General features: G+C 43.8%; 1 protein-coding gene across 3 annotated transcripts in view; it reads right to left on the bottom strand.

Annotated features, from left to right (window-relative positions):
• Positions 1 to 26,267, bottom strand: part of LOC126336514 (sterol O-acyltransferase 1-like) — a 144,213-nt gene that overhangs the window by 10,984 nt on the left and 106,962 nt on the right. For 2 of the 3 annotated variants that reach the window (XM_050000293.1, XM_050000294.1), the window contains exon 10: positions 11,362 to 11,596. In XM_050000293.1, the coding sequence (XP_049856250.1) occupies positions 11,362 to 11,596 (235 nt within the window). Of the gene's footprint in view, positions 1 to 4,452; positions 4,594 to 11,361; positions 11,597 to 26,267 lie in introns of all 3 variants that reach the window. The other variant, XM_050000295.1, reaches the window with a different exon arrangement.

Raw genomic sequence — 26,267 nt, 5'->3', positions numbered from 1 at the left:
GGGGGAGGGTAGGAGACGAGGAGGGGGGGAGGGTAGGAGACGAGGAGGGGGGGAGGGTAGGAGACGAGGAGGGGGGGAGGGTAGGAGACGAGGAGGGGGGAGGGTAGGAGACGAGGAGGGGGGGAGGGTAGGAGACGAGGAGGGGGGGGAGGGTAGGAGACGAGGAGGGGGGGAGGGTAGGAGACGAGGAGGGGGGGAGGGTAGGAGACGAGGAGGGGGGGAGGGTAGGAGACGAGGAGGGGAGAAGGCGACGAGGGGGGGAGGGTAGGAGACGAGGAGGGGAGAAGGCGACGAGGGGGGGAGGGTAGGAGACGAGGAGGGGAGAAGGCGACGAGGGGGGGAGGGTAGGAGACGAGGAGGGGAGAAGATGAGGAGGGGTGAAGGGGAGAAGAAGAGGAGGAGGGGTGAAGGGGAGAAGAAGAGGAGGAGGGGTGAAGGGGAGAAGAAGAGGAGGAGGGGTGAAGGGGAGAAGAAGAGGAGGAGGGGTGAAGGGGAGAAGAAGAGGAGGAGGGGTGAAGGGGAGAAGAAGAGGAGGAGGGGTGAAGGGGAGAAGAAGAGGAGGAGGGGTGAAGGGGAGAAGCTGTTTGTGCATGCCCCACAGCCTGATCCAAACTTCCTTACGCTGTCAAGTTTGTGTCTACAACCTGAGCTCTTACGTTCAATGTGTGTATTCCCATTCCTGGGGGACACTTTTATTGAAAGCCGTTTGTCCAGTGACGGCAATGATAAATAGGAGTCACTATGAGTTTGTTTGGTGTATGTTAGGTCACTGCTGCACATGAAATACATTTACCATATTGAATAATTATGTAATATTTTGAGGAAATACAGGTCTCTTCAGTTTCATGATAATGCAGTGCACGTAGTGCACTCAAACTCATACGTGCAGACGGTAAGGCCAGAATGAAATATTCTATCCATACTATACATCTTTTTAAATTAGAATTCCGACTCCTGAGTGAGCACTGCACTTGACATGGTTCAACCAATAGTCCAAGCTGATTTCCGTGAAGTATTTAGTGCAGTTGACCATATTCTCACTCTATGTCAAACAGCAGTACAAGTGAGACCCATCAACTTCTTTGCTTTGCCTTTACAGGTCTTGAAATCGCATTAGATTCGATTAATCACACATATGTGTTTGAGGCTCTAACAGAACAAAAATGAGTTGAAGAAACCAATGATTTTCTAATCCAAAGCGTGTAAAACAAGGTGATTATCTCCAAAACTATTTCCAGCTGTTCTAGAATTCGCAATGTCTTAACTGAATAGACAAATGAAGTGAAGTAGAGTTCTGAGAAAGAGATGAAATAACCTGTGGTTCCGCTTAAAAGTACCAGAGCGGCTCCCAGTTAAACGATGAAGACTGAGGGGAAGGCCACTGGACATACAGTATAGAGACTTGAGAGAGACAGCTGGCCTGAATCGGAACGGGAAGCTCAAGATGGGCAGAAGTAGAGAAACCTGTTGGGAACCTATGCTGCACGCCAACTCAAAGAAGCCACATCAAGTGACTGAATTGGCTTATTACGGCGACGAACCAGTGTGACGCAATCGAATTTTTTTTTATCTACACGTCGAGTTCCGTAGGACCAAACTGAGGAGATCATTGCATTTGTCCGTACATGAAATTACAACATAAAGGTAATAACACAAAATGTTAATGAACCCAAAAAAAGACAAGCTGTAAGTTTAAGTAAACGCAATCAACAGTATAACCTAGGAATCAGTTTAGTTTTTCAAGGAACAACTGGGTATTGTAGGAGTGACCCATAAGGAAAGTCTTCAGTTGCGATTTTAAAGGGTGTGGATTACTGCTGAGATTTTTTGAATTCTTGTGTTAGTTTACTGAAAATGGATGCAGCAGTATACTGCACACCTTTCTCCACAAGAGTCAAAGAAATTCGATCCAAATGCATATTGGATTTCCGCCTAGCATTAACTGAGTGAAAGCTGCTAACTGTTCGGAATAAGTTGTATTGTTAAGAAACGACAGATAAGAGTATGTCTATTGAGAGGCCAGTGCCAGAATACCCACACTAGTGAACAGGGGTCGACAAGAGATTCGCAAACTTACACCACTCATTGCCCGAACTGCTCGTTTCTGAGCTCAAAATATTCTTTGAGGCCGGGAAGAGTAGTACTATACAACATAAGCAAATGGAGACAAGCAAAGTAGACTACTTTTCTTTAGATTTGTTCACTAAAATTAGGCGCCGCGAAACAAAGTGAAGATAATGTGTATCTCAGAAAGAATGTTAATCTCGGTCATGATAACAGACGTTTTAGGAAAGCCTGCAGCTGCATCATTAATGATTTAAATAACGAAAAACTACACCAGTTATTTTTCCATGCTCAGGACAATACGTGTCGAGAATTTCTCATATTCAAGGGCATTTATTTACATGAATATTTTTGGTGATGTTTGCAAGTGTTATTTTCTACCTTCCTTTGACTGTAGATGTCTCTGAGGCTATAGTGCAATTGGAAAAGTCTGACAAAATCGATCCTGCAGTGTTTTTATACCCAAATATTAGATACGGTATTTTTTTTTTGTCTAGTTATAGGTATTGTTTCTCCTCCATTGTGAACCATGTCACGAACATTAGCATCACTTACACTGTGATTTTTGTAATCAAAACATGCTATAGAGATGATACGACAGTATGGTTTCACAAAGAGTTTGTACACAGAGGTATTACACAGTTTTTTAATTACATTTTAAGTATAAGATTGTCAACGATAAATTTTTAGCACCATTGATTACTGAATTGCCAGTTATATTTTTCATACATATAGATATTTATGAAAATTTCTACGGTCATCATATTGAGGAAAAAAATTTAAGAGGGCGAAGTGGTTGCCTTCTTAGTTAGTCTGATAATTTATCTCCTTTTTTTGTTGGTTTACAAAAATATGAAGCTCATCCATTAAATCTATTGTACGTGATTGTTGGATGTGGAGTATCTTATGTCCCTGTTTTTGAATGGGTTCCAGGGTTTGTGGGTGTTGCTATTGTTGATTCTGCAAATTCGTTATCTGTGTAACAGATGATGTGTTCAGTGTACCTAAATTGGAAAGTCGTGCCAGTTTGCGCTATGCAGCAGCTTGAGAAATATTAATTTTGTCCAATTTTTCTATTGCAGTGTAACTTTAAAAATCTACAATACAAGAGAGGCAGGAAATCAAGACTCAGACGTCACCGAAAGTGTTAATGTACGCAGAACTACTCGAAAATGAGAAATTCTGGAAACGCATTGCTTAATCATGAAAACATAAGCAACTGTTATAGTTTTTCATTATTCAAATCATCAAAACGAGTGAGTCTTCTTTCACTTTTCCACAAATGATCAACAAGAAATGAATGAGGCACTCATCTATAGCTCTCCGCCAAATTCCAGATGCAACGGTACATCTTTCGCATGCTCAGGAAGAAACTGCTTCACATGAAAATAGATGATTTCTTTGAACAGAAACATAACGAAATTCAGTGCTCGGGGAAAGGTGCTGCACATTGCGAACTGTTGCGCAAACAGTTCATTTTGCATCATACGGAGAAACTATGTCTTGTGCAGATAGACGGTGAAGCTGACATTTAACAAACATGAACAGTAATAGTGCAAGTGTGTCATAGTATGTACCAAGAAAAAATAAAACTCAAACCACACACGCGAGACAGATCCAAAAGAGATTAAAGAAATTGCAAAAATACACTTACTTAAAAAGGCAGCTATAAAGTACCTGTTGTGCAATACATTTTATACACTGAGGGATTGCTTAGATAAAAACAGTGTAGGGGTTTGATAAATGTTACAAAAATAAACAATAAGAAGAAGAAGAAAAAGAAAACATCAAACATTGCATGTATCAATTTCACTTTGTCTTTTTCCTTTCTAGAAATACTTGCCCCTTAGCTATGCATAGCACAACACTAACACTTCTTACTCTTTCTGAGTTCAACGTATCAGTCACTATGGAGGGATGCTGACTCAGTTTTTCAGGATAACAAATGGGAAGTCGCAGTACAGAAAGTGGCCCAGAGATCGCCAGTGTGTGTGTGTGTGTGTGTGTGTGTGTGTGTGTGTGGTGAGTGAGAGAGAGAGAGAGAGAGAGAGAGGAGAGAGAGAGAGAGAGAGAGAGAGAGAGAGAGAGTGTGTAAGTGTTATGAAACGATGTGTGTATAGCGTGTGCAGTGACTGATAGTGAGACATGAGTGAACAGTGTGACATTTCATTATGTAACAAGTTACTTGTAAAAAAAGTATTATAAGGAGTGAATCTAATGATTGTCTCTAACTAAAAGTCTGTAAATAGTTGTGTATAGGGATTAGCTTATTTTAAATTTATCTAAAGTCGTAAGTACTTCGTCGTGTCCTATATCCTTGTAAGAAGAGATATAGGGATGAATGAAGCTGCTACCACCACGACTACTGCTGAAGCTGCGAGTACTCACGACGGCGGGAGGGCAGCGCTGCCGGGCCTCCCACTCCATGAGGTGAGCGCTGACCAGCAGGCCGGTGCCCACCATCAGCTGCAGCCACAGCATCACGTTACCGCCCCATCAGCTGGTCGTGCGTCACGAACACCAGACCCACTGTGGCACACAACCAAAGGCATTCTAGCGCACCCGTTCTCAGTGTTACACGCTCATTAGGCTGCAAGGTAAGTGTAGAGAGGAAGTAGACTGGACAAGAGAATAAGTCGCCCACAGGAGACATCGGGCTAATACTCTGTAACCAAGTTTCTAGGCTTTATACACTGATCACCAGAACGTTATGACCACTGATCTACTACCGATATAAAGCCGTGCAAGGCAATAGCAGCATCATTTGGCGAAGAACGACTGCTGGTCAGACACATGCGCAATGCATGTAGTATCAATGAGTAGCTGCATATGTGTAGAACGGGCAAGTTTGACCCAGGGCAGCTTGCGATGGCCCTGAGGCTAGGCACGAGCCGGCACGACACCGAGGCGCAACCACATCCCGATATTTTAGTGTTGGGCAGCCGCCGCCCCCCCCCCCCCCCCCCCACCCCCCCCCCCCCCCCCCCCCATTATAGATGTCTGACGTCGTAGACAGGGTAGACCGCTAAAACAGGACACAGACTGTAATGCTGGGCAGAGTACAAGTGCATCTGAATGCATAGTGCTCTAACCACGGTCCTAATGATGGGCCTCCACAGGCAATGACCCATATACCTGCCGATGTTAACACTACAACATTTGCAACGACTCACATGGGTATGTGACCATCGGCATTGGACGTTGGTGAAGTGGCAGAGCGTTGCATGGTCTGATAAATTCTGATATCGATACCACCACCACCACCACCACCACCACCACCACCACCACCACCACGGGAGGACGCGAATCCGTCATCAGTCATCTGCCAGGGTAACAGTTCCTTGACACCTGTACTGTGGGATGGAGACAAGCTAGCGATGGCTGAGTTATGATTCCGGTATAACTGTTTATGGTTCATTGAAATTTTGTAATTTTTGCTTTACAATTCTCTTTTATTGCCAGTATATTTTCTGTATATATGAAGTACAGTGTGATGTACTTAAGTTTGAAATTCTTTGCATTTTATGGGAGTAATGTACGTAAAATACTATGTAAACTTTTTATCACGTTTAATTTTCTGATGACATTGTACATTTAAAAATATTTGTGTGTATAAATTGCTCATGAAAATTTGACAATTTAAGAAATGGCCACAGTTAGGAACAATATAAAAATTAGGTGTTATATAAAAGCCAGTATACTTTTGTTTGTAACTTAAGTGGCTCTGCGGAGTGGAAAAGGTGGAAAGGACGAACTGACGCACTACCTAGAGCCAGTGTGGTAAGTAAGTCACTCAGTCTGTAGGGAGCAGTGACTGAGGCAACACCCTTGTGGAGCAGAAGAAACTAACACAAAATTGCCTCGGATGAAGACTGAAAACGACTTACGGAATAGCTGCGAGTTGGGCTACTGTATGTAAAACTGGACGACGCCAAGAAGATAAATTGAACCCATACAGCAAGATACTTGCACGCCTTACTGTGGGTAGCGTAGCCGTCGTAATTGTTCTCCTCACCGAAGTCTACAGCCACCCGATAAGAATTATTTGTATTTTACTTTTGTACACCCTGAACCATTGAATGAAACTGCGTTTTAATAATCATTCTTTAACTTTAAAGCAACTGGTTCACCCAGTTATTTCATCCTAACCATACACTTATATAGGGTCCCTTATTGGTGTTTCATTAACCCGAGTATCCTGTTTTACAGACTTACGAAGTGCCAAGTTAATATGAAGAGGCACCATCTAAATTGTTTTCGTGCTTTGGTAACTATTGCAAAGTGTTACAGTAGAAGTTCACTTACGTAAACTTCAATCAGACCGTACCAAGTTACTAGAGAGTGTTCAATGGCTATACAGAGTTACTTCAAAGAACAATAGCTTTTGAAAGTAAATTTCACTAAGAAAGAGGTTTTCATGAAGTGAAATGTTCAGTATAAAAAGAATGTGCTTTAGTATCTAAGTTTTTTTTGGTTTGGGAAGTGCTTTTCTGAAGGTCCCCCCGGGCCAAAGTTTTATTTAGCTTCCTTGAATTTATTTACTGGGATTTTTTCACTTTTAAAACGTACATTGGTGTAGAAGTAGAAAAACTCCAGGGTCTGCACCAACATTGTCTACGTGGAGTAATGTTTATTTGAAGAAGCAACAAACAACAGCAAGAAAGCAGGCAAAATTCGTACTTCTGCTTTTCGGAAACGTCACTGTTTCATTGCCTGGATAGGCTGGTGACGATTACTACAGGTTTTAAGCCACTAAATGAACTTGAAACTGAGTTCTCATACCCTTAGTATAATACACACACAAAAAGTTTTCCATCACCTCGGTTCCGAGAGTTCCGGAAACTGTAAAGGAAATTAGAAGAGAGAACAAAAACATTTCCGCCTTTTTTATTGCACATGAAAACCACACATTGCATGTTATGCCACCATATAGCGAGACCTTCAGAGGTGGTGGGCCAGATTTCTGGACCTGTAACACCTAGTATCACGTCCTCTTGCAATGGCGCATGCCTGTATTCATCGTGGCATACTATGCACAATTTTATAAAGGACTGTTGGTCCAGATTGTCCCACTCCTCAACGGGGATTCCTCGTAGATCTCTCAGAGCGGTTGGTGGGACACGTCGTCCACTAATAGCCCTTTTCAATCTATCCCAGGCATGTTCGACAGGGTTCATGTCTGGAGAACATGCTGGCCACTCGAACGATGTCATTATCCTGAAGGAAGTCCTTCACAAGATGTGCAAGACAAGGGGCGTGAATTGTCGCCCATAAAGGCGAATGCCTCGCCAATGTGCTCCCGATATTACTTCATTATCGTTCGGAGGATGGTATTCACGTATCTCTCAGCTGTTACGGCGGCTTCCATGACCACCAGCGGCGTACGTCGGCCCCACATAAAGCCACCCCAGATCATCAGGGACCTCTATCTTGCTGCACTCGCAAGGCAGTGTGTCTAAGGTGTTCAGCCTGACGGGTTGCCTCGGAACACGTCTCCGATGACTGACTGGTTGAAGGCATATGAGACACTCATCAGTGAAGAGAATGTGATGCCAATCTTGAGCGGTCCTTTCGGCATGTTGTTGGGCCCATCTGTACAGAGCTGCATGATGATGTGGTTGCAAAGGTGGACGTCGCCATGGACGTCGGGAGTGAAGTTGCGCATCATGCAGCGCATTGCACACAGTTCGAGTCGAAACACGACGTCCTGTGGCTGCACGAACAGCATTATTTAACATGGTGGCGTTGCTGTCAGGGTTCCTCCGAGCCATAATCCGTAGATAGCGTTCTTCCACTGTAGTAGTAACCCTTGCGCTGACTGAGCGAGGCATGTCATCGACAGTTCCTGTCTATCTCTCTCTCTCTCTCTCTCTCTCTCTCTCTCTCTCTCTCTCTCTCTCTCTCTCTCTCTCCCCCTCTCCCCCTCCCCTCCATGTCTTAACATCATCACTGCGAGATGCCTGGACACTTCCCTTGTTGATAGCTCTTCCTGACACAAATCAACAATGCGGACGCGATCGAACCGCGGTATTGACCGTCTAGGCACGATTTAACTACAGACAACACGACACGTGTACCTCCTTCCTGGTGGAATGACTAACTGATCGGCTGTCGAGTCCCCTCCGTCTAATAGGCGCTGCTCATGCATAGTTGTTTACATCTCTGGATGGGTTTAGTGGCCTCTCTGAACAGTCAAAGGGACTGTGTCTGTGATACAATATCCACAGTCAACGTCTGTCATCAGGAGTTCTGTGAACTGGGGTGATGCAAAACTTTTTTTCATGTATGTATTATTCATATTGCGTTTCTATCTAACTGCTGAGTAAGATCTTAGGAAAAGAAGTGAATAGGCTGATTTACTTATCCATTAGATACAACGCACTGTCAAACACTGTAAAAAGGTTAACACTATTGTTTAGCTTTCCCTATCATTAGAACTATCCACCGAAAGTGTATTTTATATGGGAACTAAAGTTAATTTTTATGACAGGGTTATACGTGCCAACATAGAAACAGGGTTTATGTTATTCAGGTAAGAGTATACTGAATTGCAATAGTAGTAATAGGGTTATACAGGTAACATTGACATGGGCGTCCAGGGGTCCAATGGATCTCGTGCATGGCATCGTGACTGCCAAGGAGTATCTTGCTCTGGTCGCAGGCCATGTGTACCCCTTCATGACGATCATGTTTCCCGAGGGCAGTGGCATTTACCAACAAGATAATCGTCATATCATGAAACCAGGTCTGTGAAGGAGTGGTTTGAGGGGCAGTGTTGGGAATACCAGTTGATGCACTGGCCCCGCAACGCTCCAGATCTGAACGATATCTACCACATGTGGGATGTGATTGTGATGTCAGAGCTCATTGCTCCCTCCCCAGAACTTATGGGAATTAGGTGATATGTGGGAGCGTGCAGATTGTGCAGATGCTGTACCAGCTCCCTCCAGCGACCTACCAAGGCGGCCTGCTTCCGTGCAACAACGCTGTTATCTGTGCCAAAAGTGGACATAATGGCTGTTGGTAGTCATAATGTTCTGGGCGCTCACTGTATTGTGTCAGTTTGCCGAGTAAGTGAGTGCAAGTGCGTTTAAGTTTTTCCAAGTAGGCCATATTCATCTGAATTAGGTGCTGTACAGGTCTCAGATTGCAATCATGTTGATTGATTCACCGAAGTGTTCTCCAGTCCCTGTCGATAAGGATTATTTAATTTTACGGCCAATCTTCTTACACTGTGGTACACGGCTGTGAGTGGTATATCATTCGTGTAAGACTCTTTCGATAGTCCACATTGGTACAAGAACAAATGTGAAAACTTCATTCACCTCTTGCTCATTGGCACTTCCGAACGCCACAGCCGCTTTCTGCCATTTTGTACTGTTTCAGCTCACCTTACTGACTCCATACAACCAACTGGCACGCGCACACCACTTCACTGTCCTGAGTTACATCAGTGGTTGAGGGTAACAGAACCACCTGGTAACTGTTCTACACCATCTACTTCCTCTCCAAAACTACCAGTACACTTTAAGGAGTTGAGTAGTAACATGTTGGGTTCACTTTTCATGCAGTGGGCTGATATTCCGAACCCAGGTTACTATCAATGTTACCAGGAACAAAAAATGTGATGTTAGTTCCAATGGGAACTAATTGCTGAGGTCATCGGCTCCTAGCCTTACGCACTACTTAATCTAACATTTTACACGCACACACGTCCGCGGGAGGAGTAACCTCCAATGGGGGGAGCCGCGTGAAACATGGCAAGGCGGCAAGACCGTACGGCCACCCTGCGAGGCCCAAAAAATGTGTATTAATTTTAAATCTTTTCATATCAATTGATTCTTCTGCGTTTTGGTAGAGAAATTCGTAATTGTAAATGGAAATAATATTATGTATGTTCCATAGTGTTAACATGAACTCCATGTCTCCCAGATTCTCTAAGCTGTCAAGCTGTAAATTGGACACTATTTACACTATTTAAAAACTAAGAAACTTCGAAAGAGTAGTATTTCCAAATCGGCTCACCTTAACGGAAGAAGAGACCTAACTGTCTCACACAGTGCTGAGGTACCATCTGACATCTGCGATTTTATTCTAATATACCAGTAGTGGAGTGAGTTTACCTACAAATCTAATGGCAAGCATGTCGAAATGCATGGCTTGAGACTTGTTAGTTACACGTACTTAGCTCAAGTGTTTGAAGGGACCGTGTATAAACTGGCTTAGCTATTCAGTCCCTTCATAGTCCACTTTTGGCTGAAATATTCATGCACAATTCCCAACATTTTTTGAATAAATACTCAGAGTTGAAATAGTAAATGCTGCTTCACATAGGTAAAAGTCATTTAGGTTTATGTTGATAGGTACTACATGGAAGTGTCCACCCATGAGAAAATTGTCAGACCTTCCTTTACAGCTTACCCCTCACCCCTCCTTCCTCTCGTGCATAAGCCACAGGAGGGTGCGAAGAAAGAAGGTACACCTTTTGTTTCGGATCACGTTCAGATTTCGTCGAATGCTTTTGAGCAATCCCTAGCCGTTTGATTCTGTATACTAGAGAAAAAAAACTGTGTTCATGCTTCACTCCAAAGAGATGGGACCACGTTGAGTGGGACTGCAGCCCCGTGATGTCCTTAGGGAAGGGTTGAATCGTATTGGGAGATCAGCTGCAACAAATGTTGTCCAGAACGTCGTTCTGGTGCAAATCCTATTCGAAACAATCGTTTTCGATCGCGGAATATGTGAAAATTAAATCCCTAGGGGAAGGAGTGATTTCATTCACGCCCTATATGACACTGATACTGAGGCATTTTAGTGTCGATTCTGAGCAACAATGTGTTTGAAACCTTCTCATCGGCCACAACTGCACGATTTCGACGCTGAGCGTCGCGCGGCCAACCCCTGTCGCAGAAGCAGCAAGGGAAGAGGTGAGATGTGGATAAGAAAAGTGTGACGGAATTCCCATCGCGTGACACGTGCACTGTGGCGGTGGGCAGAATTTTACTGACATGTGACGCCAGTGTCAAGTCATTTACCCAGTTTACACCTAATTTTCCTTGTACTTCCGAAACCATGCTGTTTGAAGCGTCACGAAAAATGTGGGTGACATCAGAAGAAGCCATGCTTTTGCTCTACTAGAGAAGAAGGTTGTAGGCACGTTCAAGCCATATTTCGGATGTCTGTGGTGCAACGAAAGAAACTGGCGGGATTCCAGAAAATTGGCCGTTAAATTTCTTTGTACGTTATTATTAAATTTGTTCGGGAACTTTGAACCCGTAGAGCACTAAAAGCACGCACCTGAACAGATGCCGAACGCAACGAAGAGCGTGGGGTAGAAGAAGCCGAACGTGTAGGTGACGATGTACTCGTGGACGGCGGCGGACAGCAGGAACACGGCGAGCAGCGGCTGGGTGCGCCGGCCGGGCCCCAGCAGACGGCTCACGTCACGGTACACGTGCTCGTACAGCCAGTCGTGCACGATCACGTTCCACGTGCGGTAGTAAGTCGCGTGCGACCGCGCGTTCCACCAGTCCTGCAACGGAGCGCGGAAATCTGACTGCGAGCCGGTCTCGCGACAGCTGTACAGCACCAAAATTTAAGTTTGCACCTCTGAAAGAGTCTCTTTCACCGAGTAGCCAGAATATAGTTACCACCTACCTCATTGCCAGTACGAGGTTCATTCAAGTTCTAAGGCCTCCGATTCTTTTTTTCTAATTAACTACTCACCCGAAATCGACGACACTGGCGTTACGTCTCGACGTAATCGCCCTGCAGACGTACACATTTTTCACAACGCTGACGCCGTGATTCCATGTCAGCGGCGAAGGCTTCTTTAGGAGTCTTTTGACCACTGCAAAATCGCTGAGGCTATAGCAGCACGGCTGGTGAATGTGCGGCCACGGAGAGTGTCTCATTGTTGGAAAAAGCCAAAACTCACTAGGAGCCAGGTCACGTGAGTAGGGAGCATGAGGTAACACTTCACTTCAAAGTTGTTATCACAAAGGAACTGTTGCGTAACGTTTGATCGATGTGCGAGTGCGTTGTCTTGGTGAAACAGCACACGCGCAGCCCTTCCCGGACATTTTTGTTGCAGTGCAGGAAGGAATTTGTCCCTCAAAACATTTTCGTAGGATGCACCTGTTACCGTAGTGCCCTTTGGAACCCAATGGGTAAGGATTACGCCCCCACTGTCCCAGAAAATGGACACCACTTTCAGCACTGGCGGTTACTGGAAATTTTTTGGTGGCGGTGAATCTGTGTGCTTCCATTGAGCTTGTAAGGTGTCAGGCAAATCCAGTAGTATGTCACATAACGCCGAATAAATCGTGACATTAAATTAACCAAAGTAATACAAGTAACGAGTGAGCAAATGGAATATCACAGACTAACCCAAGAATGCCTAAATGCATGTCATACCTTCCCACCGTGAGAAAGACGCAGTTCCGAGGGGAGAAACGAGAACAGAAGCCGAGAGCAGAACGGTGTTAAGCTAGAAGGCCCTACGATAAGGGATGGACTGGACACCCACGTAGCCAGCCTACCGCTAAGACCACACCACCCACACGTTTTAGCATAAGACTTTTTCGCGTCTCTGTTACGTTGCGAACTTTAAAAACATTGCCCCACAACGAAAAGTATAACGTTTCTCATTGGATAGACAGAATTTTTGTAGGCGAAGCGTAAGGTTAACATTGAGACCCTGATTGGTCAGATGAAAACACAGCCAGATAGTTTTTTTTAAACCAACTTCGGTAAATTGTAGTAAGGAGAAGTTAGGAGCGGGCTTGCTTCCGACATGGCGAGGTGAGCGGAGTTGTGCTGCCGGCCGCCGCCCTGACGCTGCCTAAACACCGACAAGGTAATGAACGCGCGTGATGCCGCAATTTTGAGCGCATAAGGCTTCACTCAGAACTGAAAAAGTCTCATCTGTTACACCCCCTTTTTGCGTAATACTAGTGTCGATCGTAAATTAAAGCTCATGGTGTTCATACTTGCCACTTGAAGTAAAAATCTGAACCGCGATGATTTTTCTGCTATATAGTTATTGAGAAGCCACATCAGCCACGTAATTTACGACAAGTTAGATAAGTAATTAAATATAATTGAGGGTCACTGTAGACCATTTTGATAGTTTCCTCTTTTGTGAAAATTTAAACCTAGATTATAGATGTGATATGGCACAGGTCATCCTTCGATCCATTGTAGAACTTGGAAACCTATTCAGGGAATATTTGTCCACCTTTTTGTTGAACGCAATTGGTTTTTACCATCCTGTATTAAAACACTTTCTTTTATGAATAGTACAATTTATAAACAATGTTTTGTGAGTAGAATAAAATTTCCAATGGTAAACTTAACTGTCTTTTCGACGTTATTTTACCAGCTAGCTAAAAATAGGAAAGCCTTGAACCCCTTCCACTAAATTTAGTTAGTATTAAGTTTCTTTTACAGGGAGTGCAGTGCAGCTAACGCTGAGGTCATTTAGTATTTGGTTATATCATCGCTAGTCTCACTGAACTCTTCTGAATTCTACATGTCATGTGTGGTCTGGCGTCTCCTTACCAGCAACAGGTCCCAGGTTCAAACTAATCAATTCCCTAAAAAACACACTCAGAGCGTCGTTGCGCGAAAGTAGTAGGGAGACACGATATAGAACAGACAGACAGACACCACCATGAATATTTAGAAGTTGACTGGCTATTTGTTTCTGGATTGAAAAATGGCATCCACGTCTCATCCATCGTCACAACCGACGAAAAGAACGTCCCATTCATGCTGTCGTTGCGCTTCAACATTGCTTGGAAACATGCCACACGGGCAGCCATGTGGTCGTCCGTCAGCATTCGTGGCACCCACCTGGATGACACTTTTCGCATTTTCAGGTCGTCATGCAGGATTGTGTGCACAGAACCCACAAAAATGCACACTTTGGAGGCGAGGTGTTCAACAGTCTTTCGGCGATCCCCCAAAATAATACTCTCCACTTTCTCGATCATGTCGTCAGACCGGCTTGTGCGAGCACAAGGTTATTTCGGTTTGTTGTCACACGATGTTCTGCCTTCATTAAACTGTCGCACCCACGAACGCACTTTCGACACATCCATAACTTCATCACCACATGTCTCCTTCAACTGTCGATGAATTTCAGTTGGTTTCACACCACGCAAATTCAGAAAACGAATGATGCCGTACGGTGCTGCAATCTCTGGGACATATTGACAATGAACGCGGCCTCATTTTAAAACAATGCGCATGTTTATCTCTTTCCAGACCGGAGAAAAAAAATCGGAGGCCTTAGAACTCGAATGCACCTCGTATGTCCACCTTTAGCATGGTAACTGCGGCGACGCATCGTGACGTGGAAGCAAGGCGGCCTTGGTAGCTATCTGGGGGGAGTTGGCACCATATATGCGCACACCTAATACCCGTGAAGTCCACGAGGGGGAAGGGACGGAGGGGTGGAGGGGGGAGGGGGGAGGGGGGAGGGGGGAGAGGGGGGAGGGGGGAGAGGGGGGAGAGGGGGAAGGGGGGAGAGGGGGGAGAGGGGGAAGGGGGGAGGGGGAGAGGGGGGAAGGGGGAGGGGGAGAGGGGGAAGGGGGGAGGGGGAGAGGGGGAAGGGGGGGAGGGGGAGAGGGGGGAAGGGGGAGGGGGAGAGGGGGAGGGCGGAGGGCGGAGGGGGGAGGGGGAGGGGGGAGGCAATGAGCTCTGATGCCACATTGAATCGCAACAGGACTGTGATCGATCAGGTTCAGATCTGGCGAGTTGGGGTATGTCATGTCCTCTGGCAGCACGCATCCAAAGTGAAAGTTGAAAGAACATTTCGATGTATGATGCTCATTGTAACAAATAATTTATATGTATTTCTGTTAACTGAATTTCAAATGGATTTAATTTTGTGAGCTAAAATATAATTATAAATTTTGCTGTTATAAATGGCTATTGAAAGTGTGTGAAATACTGTGGCGGAGGATGTGAAAACTGCTACAGAAGAAACGATATGTAATCAAAATGACAAAGACTGTACAAGAATTAGTAAAGATATAAATAGCCAATATATTGTAATAGAATCGCTTGTCTTCTGCACGGACTGAATTTGGAGAGGAACCTGTGACGTTGCATTAGGCTCTTACGTAGTTTTCATTTGTCATAAGTCGACGATCGACGCCATTTGTAGCTGGGATTGTAAAAGGTGTATAAAGATTTTAATCGTTTCTGTTAAAGTATAATTATCTAGTAAAATCTGTTTGTCATAATAACTGCAAAGTTCGCACCGGACATTACCCATTTTTTTAAAGAAGTTTCAGCATTTTATTGGATATCGCTGGCGGTGCGGAGATGCGCCGCGAGCGAGCAGTCTGCAGCAGCTGCAGATTTAAATATACGATCGTTGTAACGATGACATCCTAAAAAGGGTACAGGTAGAGATGAACGAAAATAAAAGTTTCTGTTCACAGCATTTCAGCCGCAGAATAAAAGGAGATAGCAGATACAAGATGCAACTTTGGTAAATTTTCCATCAAAAAAGTGATAAATTCTGAACATATCGTAAAGTGTATTTAGAAGTGGATAATTTTCATGAGAACTTAGCAATATAAAAAAAGAAAACATTTTCATGTGGTAAAGATAGTATTATGGTTGCAAGCTAGTCGGGGTATATCCAGTTGAAAATCCACTTCAACGTGAAAACGTCTGCTAAGTTCGATGGACAATGCTATTTTCATTCTTACACAAACAGCTTTAGTACCTGAATAAAAGTAAAACTTGAATAATTATTTTGGAATATCCAAAGAAATTCATTTTTATTAATTTGCAACAGAATATTTCATACGAAAAGGAATAATCACAGGCGAAAAATTTATTGCAACCTTTGATGTCTCATGTGCATCCATGTATGTTTTAAGTTCAATCTCAACGGTTTCCCCATCAAATTAAACGAATAAGGAAAGAAAGTTTAAAACCAGACGGTCAACTCCCGAACAATTAAAAGACAGAATCGCATTAAAGGTATCCGTACATCGAATGGACTCGCCACTGTGTTCTTTAATGCATTTCATCGTACTCCGGCCATGTGACATCTTGTTGAAAAATGCAGTGCCGCCGGGAAACATGATCGTCATGAAGGGATGTAAGTGGTCTGCAACCAGTGTACGATCTCTTTGGCCGTCATGGTGCATTGCACGAGCTCCACTGGACAGATGGACCCCAGCGTGGTTGTTCCCCAGAGCACAGCAGAGCCGATGACAGCTTGTCTCTGTCCCGCAGTGCAGGTGTCAAGCAGATGTTGCCCTGGAAGACAACGCATTCGCGCCCTCTTGTCGGCATGATGAAGGCGGCATCGATATTCATCGGACCATGCAATGCTCTACTACTGCGCCATTGTGTTAATCTGAAACCGTAGTTGCAGATGTCGTGGTGTTTACATTGTGACATGCATGGGTCAGCGGCTGCTGAGGCCGATATTTAGGAGTGTTCGGTGCAAAGAGTTCAGACACACTTTTACTCTGCCCAGCACTGAAGTCTGATGTTAGTTCCGCCACAGTTCGCCGCCTGTTCTGTTTTACCAGCGTGCCCAACCTACGACGGACGGCTCACATCTGAATTAGGGGTAGCTGCCCAACACCACGACGTCTGGACGTGGTTTCGCCTTAGTTTCACCACGTGTTGAAGACACCACAGCACTCCTCGAACAACTGAAAAGTTGACAGATTTGTCAATCACAATCCGCCATCGATCAAACTAATTTAGATCTGGCGCCTTCCGTGTTCTACACACGGATAGCGCGCTCACTGATACTACATGCAACGAACTTGTATCTAACAGTCATTTCTTGCCAGGTGACGTTACTATCGGCTAGAGCGGTTTATACAGACACGTCGGTGATTATAATGTTCTGACTGATCAGTGTACTGCAAGTCAACGTATTTGTTTCTCCTGTACATTCAAGCCATCACAGTACAACGGACAAGTCTTGTGCGCGGGCTTGGTTACGTAAAATTTTTCAACGCAAGCAATTTATCTGGTATGAATTTTTAAATTTTCCTGGCGCATTGACTGTTCAATCAAATTTTGGGCTTGCAGCCGGTCGTCGTTCAATACTTCGCACGATATTTCAACTGGGCACCTGCCAGTCATCTTCAGGTAAGCCGTCGCAGAATGGCGACAACGTCCTCCGGTCCGCGATGTATAGCCTACTTTAACTATTCTGCACATGTGTCCAAAACTTTATAGTTTAACCACACTGCCCGCCGGCAGCGCCCTCGCTGGTGGAATAGCAGAACTCAGTCGCCCTCTGCGTTGTTGTTTGCCGCGGCCGTCGACGATCTCTGTCGCCAGTCTGCGACGGCTCTCCTGGAGATGACTGGCATGTTCCCAGTTGAAATATCGTGCGAAGTATTGAACAACGACCGGCTGCAAACCCGAAATTTGTTTGAACAACTTATTTGGTGTTTTCCTTTACCTCCATCCTCCAGCACACTTACAATCTTTCCAGTTTTCGCAACTAATCGCGGGACTCACTGTATACAAATCTTGCACTAGGACACACTTCTCAGCTTTGCGCCCCCCAAGCAGACATTATTATTATTATGTGGCGCGACCGTGACGGAGATCTTACAATTATGGCGCCTCTGGTGCCGCTCGCCCCTTTTTGGCTCAAGCGGCAGCTTGTGTCGCTAGGGCTTTAAGCCGGCCCGTATTATTCATCGTCATGCGTCTCGTACTGAGCGGCACGAAAATGTGATTAGAACGTAACTCGTCCATCCCAGAATTGTACTCACGTGAACTGCCCACCCTAGGCCAGTATTTTTTTTTTGTCATCAGTCTACCGACTGGTTTGATGCAGCCCGCCACTAATTCCTTTCCTGTGCTAACCATCTCAGAGTAGCACTTGCAACCCACGTCCTCAATTATTTGCTTGACGTATTACTATCTCTGTTTCCTCTACAGTTTTTGCCCTCTACAGCTCCCTCTAGCACCATGGAAGTCATTCCCTCATGTCTTAGCAGATGTCCTATCATCCTGTTCCTTCTCCGTATCCGTGTTTTCCACATATTCCTTTCCTCTCCGATTCTGCGTAGAACCTCCTCATTCCTTACCTTATCAGTCCACCTGATTTTCAACATTCGTCTATTGCACCACATCTCAAATGCTTCGATTCTCTTCTGTTCCCGTTTTCCGAAAGTCCATGTTTCACTACCATACAATGCTGTACTCCAGACGTACACCCTCAGAAATTTCTTCCTCAAATTAAGGCCGGTATTTGATATTAGTAGACTTCTCTTGGCCAGAAATGCCTTTTTTGCCATAGCGAGTCTGCTTTAGATGTCTTCCTTGCTCCGTACGTCATTGGTTATTTTACTGCCTAGGTAGCAGAATTCCTTAACTTCATTGACTTCGTGACCATCAATCCTGATGTTAAGTTTCTCGCTGTTCTCATTTCTACTACTTCTCATTACCTTCGTCTTTCTCCGATTTACTCTCAAACCATACTGTGTACTCATTAGACTGTTCATTCCGTTCATCAGATCATTTAATTCTTCTTCACTTTCACTCAGGATAGCAATGTCGTCAGCGAATCGTATCATTGATATCCTTTCACCTTTTATTTTAATTCCATTTGTGAACCTTTCTTTTATTTCCATCATTGCTTCCTCGATATACAGATTGTAGAGTAGAGGTGAAAGGCTACAACCTTGTCTTACACCCTTCTTAATACGAGCACTTCGTTCTTGATCGTCCACTCTTATTATTCCCTCTTGGTTGTTGTACATATTGTATATGACCCGTCTCTCCCTATAGCTTACCCCTACTTTTTTCAGTACTCGAACAGCTTGCACCATTTTATATTGTCGAACGCTTTTTCCAGGTCGAAAAATCCTATGAACGTGTCGTGATTTTTCTTTAGCCTTGCTTCCATTATTAGCCCTAACGTCAGAATTGCCTCTCTCGTGCCTTTACTTTTCCTAAAGCCAAACTGATCTTCACCTAGCGCATTCTCAATTTTCTTTTCCATTCTTCTGTATATTATTCTTGTAAGCAGCTTCGATGCATGAGCTGTTAAGGTGATTGTGCGATAATTCTCTCACTTGTCAGCTCTTGCCGTCTTCGGAATTGTGTGGATGATGCTTTTCCGAAAGTCAGATGGTATGTCGCCAGACTCATATTCTACACACCAACGTGAATAGTCGTTTTGTTGTCACTTCCCCTAATGATTTTAGAAATTCTGATGGAATGCTATCTATCCGTTCTGCCTTATTTGACCGTAAGTCCTCCAAAGCTCTTTTAAATTCCGATTCTAATACTGGATCCCCTAGCTCTTCTAAATCGACTCCTGTTTCTTCTTCTATCACATCAGACAAATCTTCACCCCATAGAGGCTTTCAATGTATTCTTTCCACCCATCTACTCTCTCCTCTGCATTTAACAGTGGAACTCCCATTGCACTCTTAATGTTACCACCGTTGCTTTTAATGTCACCCAAGGTTGTTTTGATTTTCCTGGTTGCTGAGCCTGTCCTTCCGTCAATCATATCTTTTTCGACGTCTTCACATTTTTCCTGCAGCCATTTCGTCTTAGCTTCCCTGCACTTCCTATTTATTTCATTCCTCAGCGACTTGTATTTCTGTATTCCAGATTTTCTCGGAACATGTTTTTACTTCCTCCTTTCATCAATCAACTGAAGTATTTCTTCTGTTATCCGTGGTTTCTTCGCAGCTACCTCCTTCTCGTCATTCCTTAGAACTTCCGTATCCCACTTATTTGCGTATTGATTCTTCCTGACTAATGTCTTGAACTTCAGCCTACTCTTCATCACTACTATATTGTGATCTGAGTCTGTATCTGCTCCTGGGTACGCCTTACAATCCAATATCTGATTTCGGAATCTCTGCCTGACCATGATGTAATCTAACTGAAATCTTCCCGTATCACCCAGCCTTTTCCAAGTATACCTCCTTCTCTTATGGTTCCTGAACAGAGTATTCGCTATTACAAACTGAAATTTATGACAGAACTCAATTAGTCTTTCTCCTCTTTCATTCCGTGTCCCAAGCCCATATTCTCCTGTAACCTTTTTTTCTACTCCTTCCCCAACAACTGCATTCCAGTCGCCCATGACTATTAGATTTTCGTCCCCCTTTACATACTGCATTACCCTTTCAATATCCTCACACACTTTCTCTATCTGTTCATCTTCAGCTTGCGACGTCGGCATGTATACCTGAACTATCGTCGTCGGTGTTGGTCTGCTGTCGATTCTGATTAAAACAACCCGGTCACTGAACTGTTCACAGTAACACACCCTCTGCCCTACCTTCCTATTCATAATGAATCCTACACTTGTTATACCATTTTCTGCTGCTGTTGATATTACACGATACTCATCTTACCAGAAATCTTTGTCTTCCTTCACCTTCACTTCACTGACCCCTACTATATCTAAGATTGAGCCTTTGCATTTCCCTTTTCAGATTTTCTAGTTTCCCTACCTCGTTCAAGCTTCTGACATTTCACTCCCCGACTCGTAGAACGTTATCCTTTCGTTGATTATTCAATTGTTTTCTCATGGTAACCTCCCCCTTGGCAGTATTACACTATCAAAAATGGTCAGAACACCTTTCATAGAAAAGATCTTTTATAAAAATGTGTTCTGCGGTACTTTCTGTACCTTTTTATAACTTAGAGCGTGGTGCTAGCTTTTATAAACCACTTTTGAAAGGTCACCTGTTCAACTTCTACGAGAGGAACTTCGGTAACGTGAAGAAACGAAATATCGATATAACAGGACCGAAAACATTTCAGTATCGTAACTTATTGCTTTATTTTTCGCACTGTTTAAAATAATTTCACTGCCTGAATAAAAACATAACTTTCTATGGACCTGACAGTTGCACAGTGAACCACACTTCCAAGTGCAGGTGAGAGATTTCAATGAAATATTCGAAGCGTAATGAGACAAAACACAGCCAGCCATCTGACTAAAGCCACTTTTTCACATGTAACAATACTCGTATTCAAGCATTCTAATATTCAACGCCACATTAATTTAACTTTCAAACAATGGTAGTGGTAATAGTTTGTTGATTGCGTTCCACATGTTTGATAAATTTTACGAATGACATGTGTCAATTGAAGCTGTTGTATAATTTTTTAATTGTTTGACATGTTCCAATCAGACACACTTTTGGAAACAGCAGCTGACACGCAGCTACAAACATTTACTTTTTAAATGTAAAACAGCCTGTTGACAGTAACAAATTAAAAGTGGGTTAAATCACGACGGTCATTTTTAAAGTACGAACCGACAGCGTATCCGCGCGTCCTGTCACATGACGTCCGTTCACGGTTGGCCGCAGTTGGTTCTATGGTTATACTGCTTAGTTTTTGGCTATGTCAATCAGTAATTCAGACGATTGTTAAGTGCTCTCGGTTATTCGGATCTTAAATGCGAAACAAGATCGGCCTGCTGAAATTTACCGGCAGCTTGTTGAAGTTTATGGTGCAAGTGTTATGAATGATGGAAATGTGCGTAATGGTGTAGTTCAGGCTGTTTAATGGATGAAGGACAAATGTTTGTCATAATGAACGATCTCGACGGCCTACAGTCATGAATTAAGACATGACACAGAGTTTATGACAGAATTAGCCAAAACAGGTGCATCGCTATTGAGGAGCTTTATTAGAATTTTCCACAAGTCTCAAGATCAGTAGTTTTTCACATTGTTACTGACAAACTTCACTACAACAAAATGTTTCAGAGACGATTGTCGACAGAAGAACACAAAGCGAGTGGCACATTATTTGACCGTTTTGGAGCGCTATCAGAAGGATGGTGACGAGTTCTTGAGTTGCATTGTGATCAATGATGAAAAGTGATTTGCACACTACGCTCCAGAGAACAAACATCAATCCGGTAAGTGGCATCATTCAAAATCCCCCACGAAACCACGGGAATTCCCAAGATCATTCGACCAGCGAAATCATGACCACGGTTATATGGACCCGGAAAGGCATTCTACTGTTTGACTTTTTGTCAAGAAGAATGACAATTCTGAGAGCCATTGTGAAACATTGTTGAAGGTGAGGCGCGCTATTTAACATCGCCGGCGGGGACTGCTCTCTAGCGGCGTCGTTCTGCCTCACGACATTGCTCGGCCTATCGTTAGACCGCAGCTTGTGGACTTCTGGTAGCTTTCTTGCTTCCTATGCACTGGGTCTTGGGTTCGATTCCCAGTGGGGTCAGGGATTTTTCTTGCCTCGAGATAACGGTGTTGTGTCGTCGTCTTCATCATCATCAACATTCATCTGCATTACTGATCGGAGGTAGGCAATGGAACCCCCCCCCCCCCCGTGTCTAGTACGTCGGTGTGTGTATCGCGCATCATTCTCCTATGCTCCTAGGAGTATGGGACGTCCACATCTCCCACATCTCCCACATCTCCCACATCTCCCACATCTCCCACATCTCCCACATCTCCCACATCTCCCACATCTCCCACATCTCCCACATCTCCCACATCTCCCACATCTCCCACATCTCCCACATCTCCCACATCTCCCACATCTCCCACATCTCCCACATCTCCCACATCTCCCACATCTCCCACATCTCCCACATCTCCCACATCTCCCACATCTCCCACATCTCCCACATCTCCCACATCTCCCACATCTCCCACATCTCCCACATCTCCCACATCTCCCACATCTCCCACATCTCCCACATCTCCCACATCTCCCACATCTCCCACATCTCCCACATCTCCCACATCTCCCACATCTCCCACATCTCCCACATCTCCCACATCTCCCACATCTCCCACATCTCCCACATCTCCCACATCTCCCACATCTCCCACATCTCCCACATCTCCCACATCTCCCACATCTCCCACATCTCCCACATCTCCCACATCTCCCACATCTCCCACATCTCCCACATCTCCCACATCTCCCACATCTCCCACATCTCCCACATCTCCCACATCTCCCGCATCTCCCGCATCTCCCGCATCTCCCACATCTCCCACATCTCCCGCATCTCCCGCATCGTCGGTCTCCCACTACGACAAGAACGAAGACCCAACTGGGCGGGTTTCATTGGAAATTACTGGATCGTCCGCCATGCAGCCATCAGACTATCTGCTTCCAAAACGGAAGGCATTTCTTTGTGGAAAGCGCTTGGGAAGTGACGGCATGTTGAATGAAACCGTTAGTAACTGGGTTAACGGCCGGTGGCAGAGTTATTTGATGATGGAATTTAAGGAGCAGGTGTAACATCTTGACAAATATTTAAATGTTCATCGTGACTATGTTGAAAAGTGAAAGAACTTGCATATTGTTGTTCGTGATACAGTTTGCATTCATAAGTAAAGTTTCTCCACTCCATTACAAATCGGTTCTAGATATCGTAATTTGAACAGTTCCCACCCTTACACTTGCTGTACCATTACCAGCGTAGTTGCTACGTAGAATTCTACGTCAAAAGGCATTGTCCACGTCAACAGGCATTCTTAATTTATAAAGTGCACCTCTGCGCAAAAAAAGTCTTTATAAAGTGTTATTAAAATCTGTTTATTGGCCAACAATACGAACCCATGATTACCAATCCATTCTGTGGAAATCGCGTATCAATAGCACTATCAATTTCGGCAAAGTTTGTGGTCCTAATTTTAGGTGATTCAGCCTTTATATCACACAGTATAATGTGCCGAACGGATATATTTGTCCGTTTAAGAAACTACAGTAGCAGCAAAAATAAAACAAAGTAAAAAATGAAAGTGGTCTTAAGTTATGATCGTCGATGTGTTGTCGATGTGTTAGATTGTCATTGAAAACGCAACTTTACTATTTACATGAATTTTAACTAGTGAGATTCCAGTTTCATTTAAAACCACCGGTTTGGTCTGTGACTGCTCTCTTCTGAAACAACAGGCAATGACGACCCTTAAGGATACTGAAGCTAGCATAGTATCAGTACTGTGGCATTTGATTTGTGTCTTCGTGAATGGTTTATAAACTCTAAACGATCAAACTAATCACCTAGCGATTACTGTCCGTTTTATTTTCCCACAGCAGCCAAAACTCTGGAAAAAGTGTTCTACGTCAACTAACCTAATATTAAGGGCATATTCAATGATGATCATTCTTGTTCACACACAATTACACAAACTGTGCACTAATTGAAGTACCTGAGGGTAGAAGGGGTAGTTGAGATAGCGTAATTTAATGGTCCTTCTGTAAATAAAATTTCCCTTGGGTGCACGTTTTATTATTTAGGTTATAATTAATATCAACATCTGTAATGATAATTACCATAATGCATACTAAAGACTGGCCCCTAGTGAGTTCGCGCTTACACAGCTATTTAATGCTTTTAGCTTGATGTGTGAACTAACTTTTGAAGACATCAATTTATGTCCCACTAGAATTACAACCCTCCCCTCCGTACTGCTGATCGTCACAACCAACCATCGCCATCATTGTTTCTTGGCGTGCCCAAGGTTGGTATTCTGTACGAGGATCTGTCTCCAGCACCAACATTAGCATCGGCATTGGCAAATTCCAGTGATGTTGCAAGTTACCAGCAAGCATAGCACCCAGCAATATTGGCATAGTCTTCGGTAACGTTCGGCACCCATGCTATTTTCTGCGACATTCGGCCCTATTTACGGCTTCGTGGCTACTTTTTACTGATTTTTTTAAGACGGTGCACATAAATATCGGTTTTGCTGCTATCTTACCGATTTTTGGGAAACTAAAAATACATGACTTCAAATGCTTGATAATTTTTTTCCTAGTAAAAAGCAAATGGCCATTTTTCCACGAAGACAGACGTACAAATAACGGTCAAGCAGTCACCTCATTGCGGTAATTCAAAAATTATACGAATACTCAGTGTTAATTTTATTTAACAACAAAACATGGACCTATTGAATTCGCTGTGAACGTATCGAATAGGTAGTAAATGTTTTTAATACATCTCCTTCATATCAATGTGTGACATTTATCGCACGCAGATGTTGGTAAGGAGGTCACTCCCCTTACTTCTCTATTTGGAATCACGTTACTGAATATGATAAACCAGAAACTAAAATTAGGTGCATATCATGCAGTGAGAGGTAGCATTCTTCTGTAAGTTGCGTGCGCCTGTAGATGGATGGACTGCTATCTTAATATGAAGACTACATTTACATTGTTGACTCTTAGATTAAGTGCTGTGAATGAAGTAACGACATCGCGCTACAGCTCAAAAGTTTTGATCGACAGACGTACTTTTCACCTGCCAAAAACAGGCCAGATGTATGTATTCGCAAAGAATGAACGTTCTTTGTTTCGTTACATGATGTAATAAATGACACTGGACAAATAGCTTGAAGTAAGTTGCAGCATCAGACATAGGTTTCCTAGGTTTTCTTTTTTTTCCATTGGCTTGTGGAAGAAAATGTTAATGTCACCAACACAGAGTTGACTTGTAATTTAGCATTTTATCTCAGTTCATTTTTGAAATTAATTACGTTATTTCGACAATTATCATCACTCTCATGCTCAGTTCCAGTAGGCTAACATATTAGGGACTTCACGAGTGCCTGGGAGGATTGGGTGGATAGTGCACATTCTTCCGAAAGTGTTGTCTGCCGGTGTATGGGTGGACTCCATGGCAGACTGAATTTACGTTGACTCAGGTGAAAGGCGGTGAATGAAGTTATGGACTTCATTTGCAGCACAAAGAGTCTGACCGACATTCTTCCCGCTCGCCGTTCACGAATGGTTCTAGTTGAAGACGAGAAACAAATATTCCTGACTACTAAGAGTGGTAGGGTGTATATGTGATAGGGACAATAGTGGAACTAAAACGATGGGGGAGTGTGCTGTAACTGGAACACATTGTCGAAACGAGGGAAAATACAGGAATCGTCAAACCGTAATTGAACGTGAAATTAAAAAACATGGAGTCATATACCTCTGGAAACAAACGCTTTGTGTCACTCAGAATTGATGAATTCTGAGTATGTGCTGTCAAGGTGTACCCTGTGCACTGTCGTAATGACATACCTCGTTTGCAAAATATTGTGTCACGAAACAAAGCTTACTGTTCATGTCTTGCTACGCCGATAAACTAGGGCGAGAGGATGTTAATAGCGTTTCATTACAGCAACTAAGAGACAAGTTACATAAAAAAAATTTAGCTATCTGTACAAGTAAAG

The sequence above is a fragment of the Schistocerca gregaria genome, chromosome 2 (genome assembly GCF_023897955.1).
Source record: "Schistocerca gregaria isolate iqSchGreg1 chromosome 2, iqSchGreg1.2, whole genome shotgun sequence".
NCBI lineage: Eukaryota > Metazoa > Arthropoda > Insecta > Orthoptera > Acrididae > Schistocerca > Schistocerca gregaria.
Note: the sequence above shows the minus strand (reverse complement) of the source record. Positions and strands in the feature narration are given on the sequence as shown.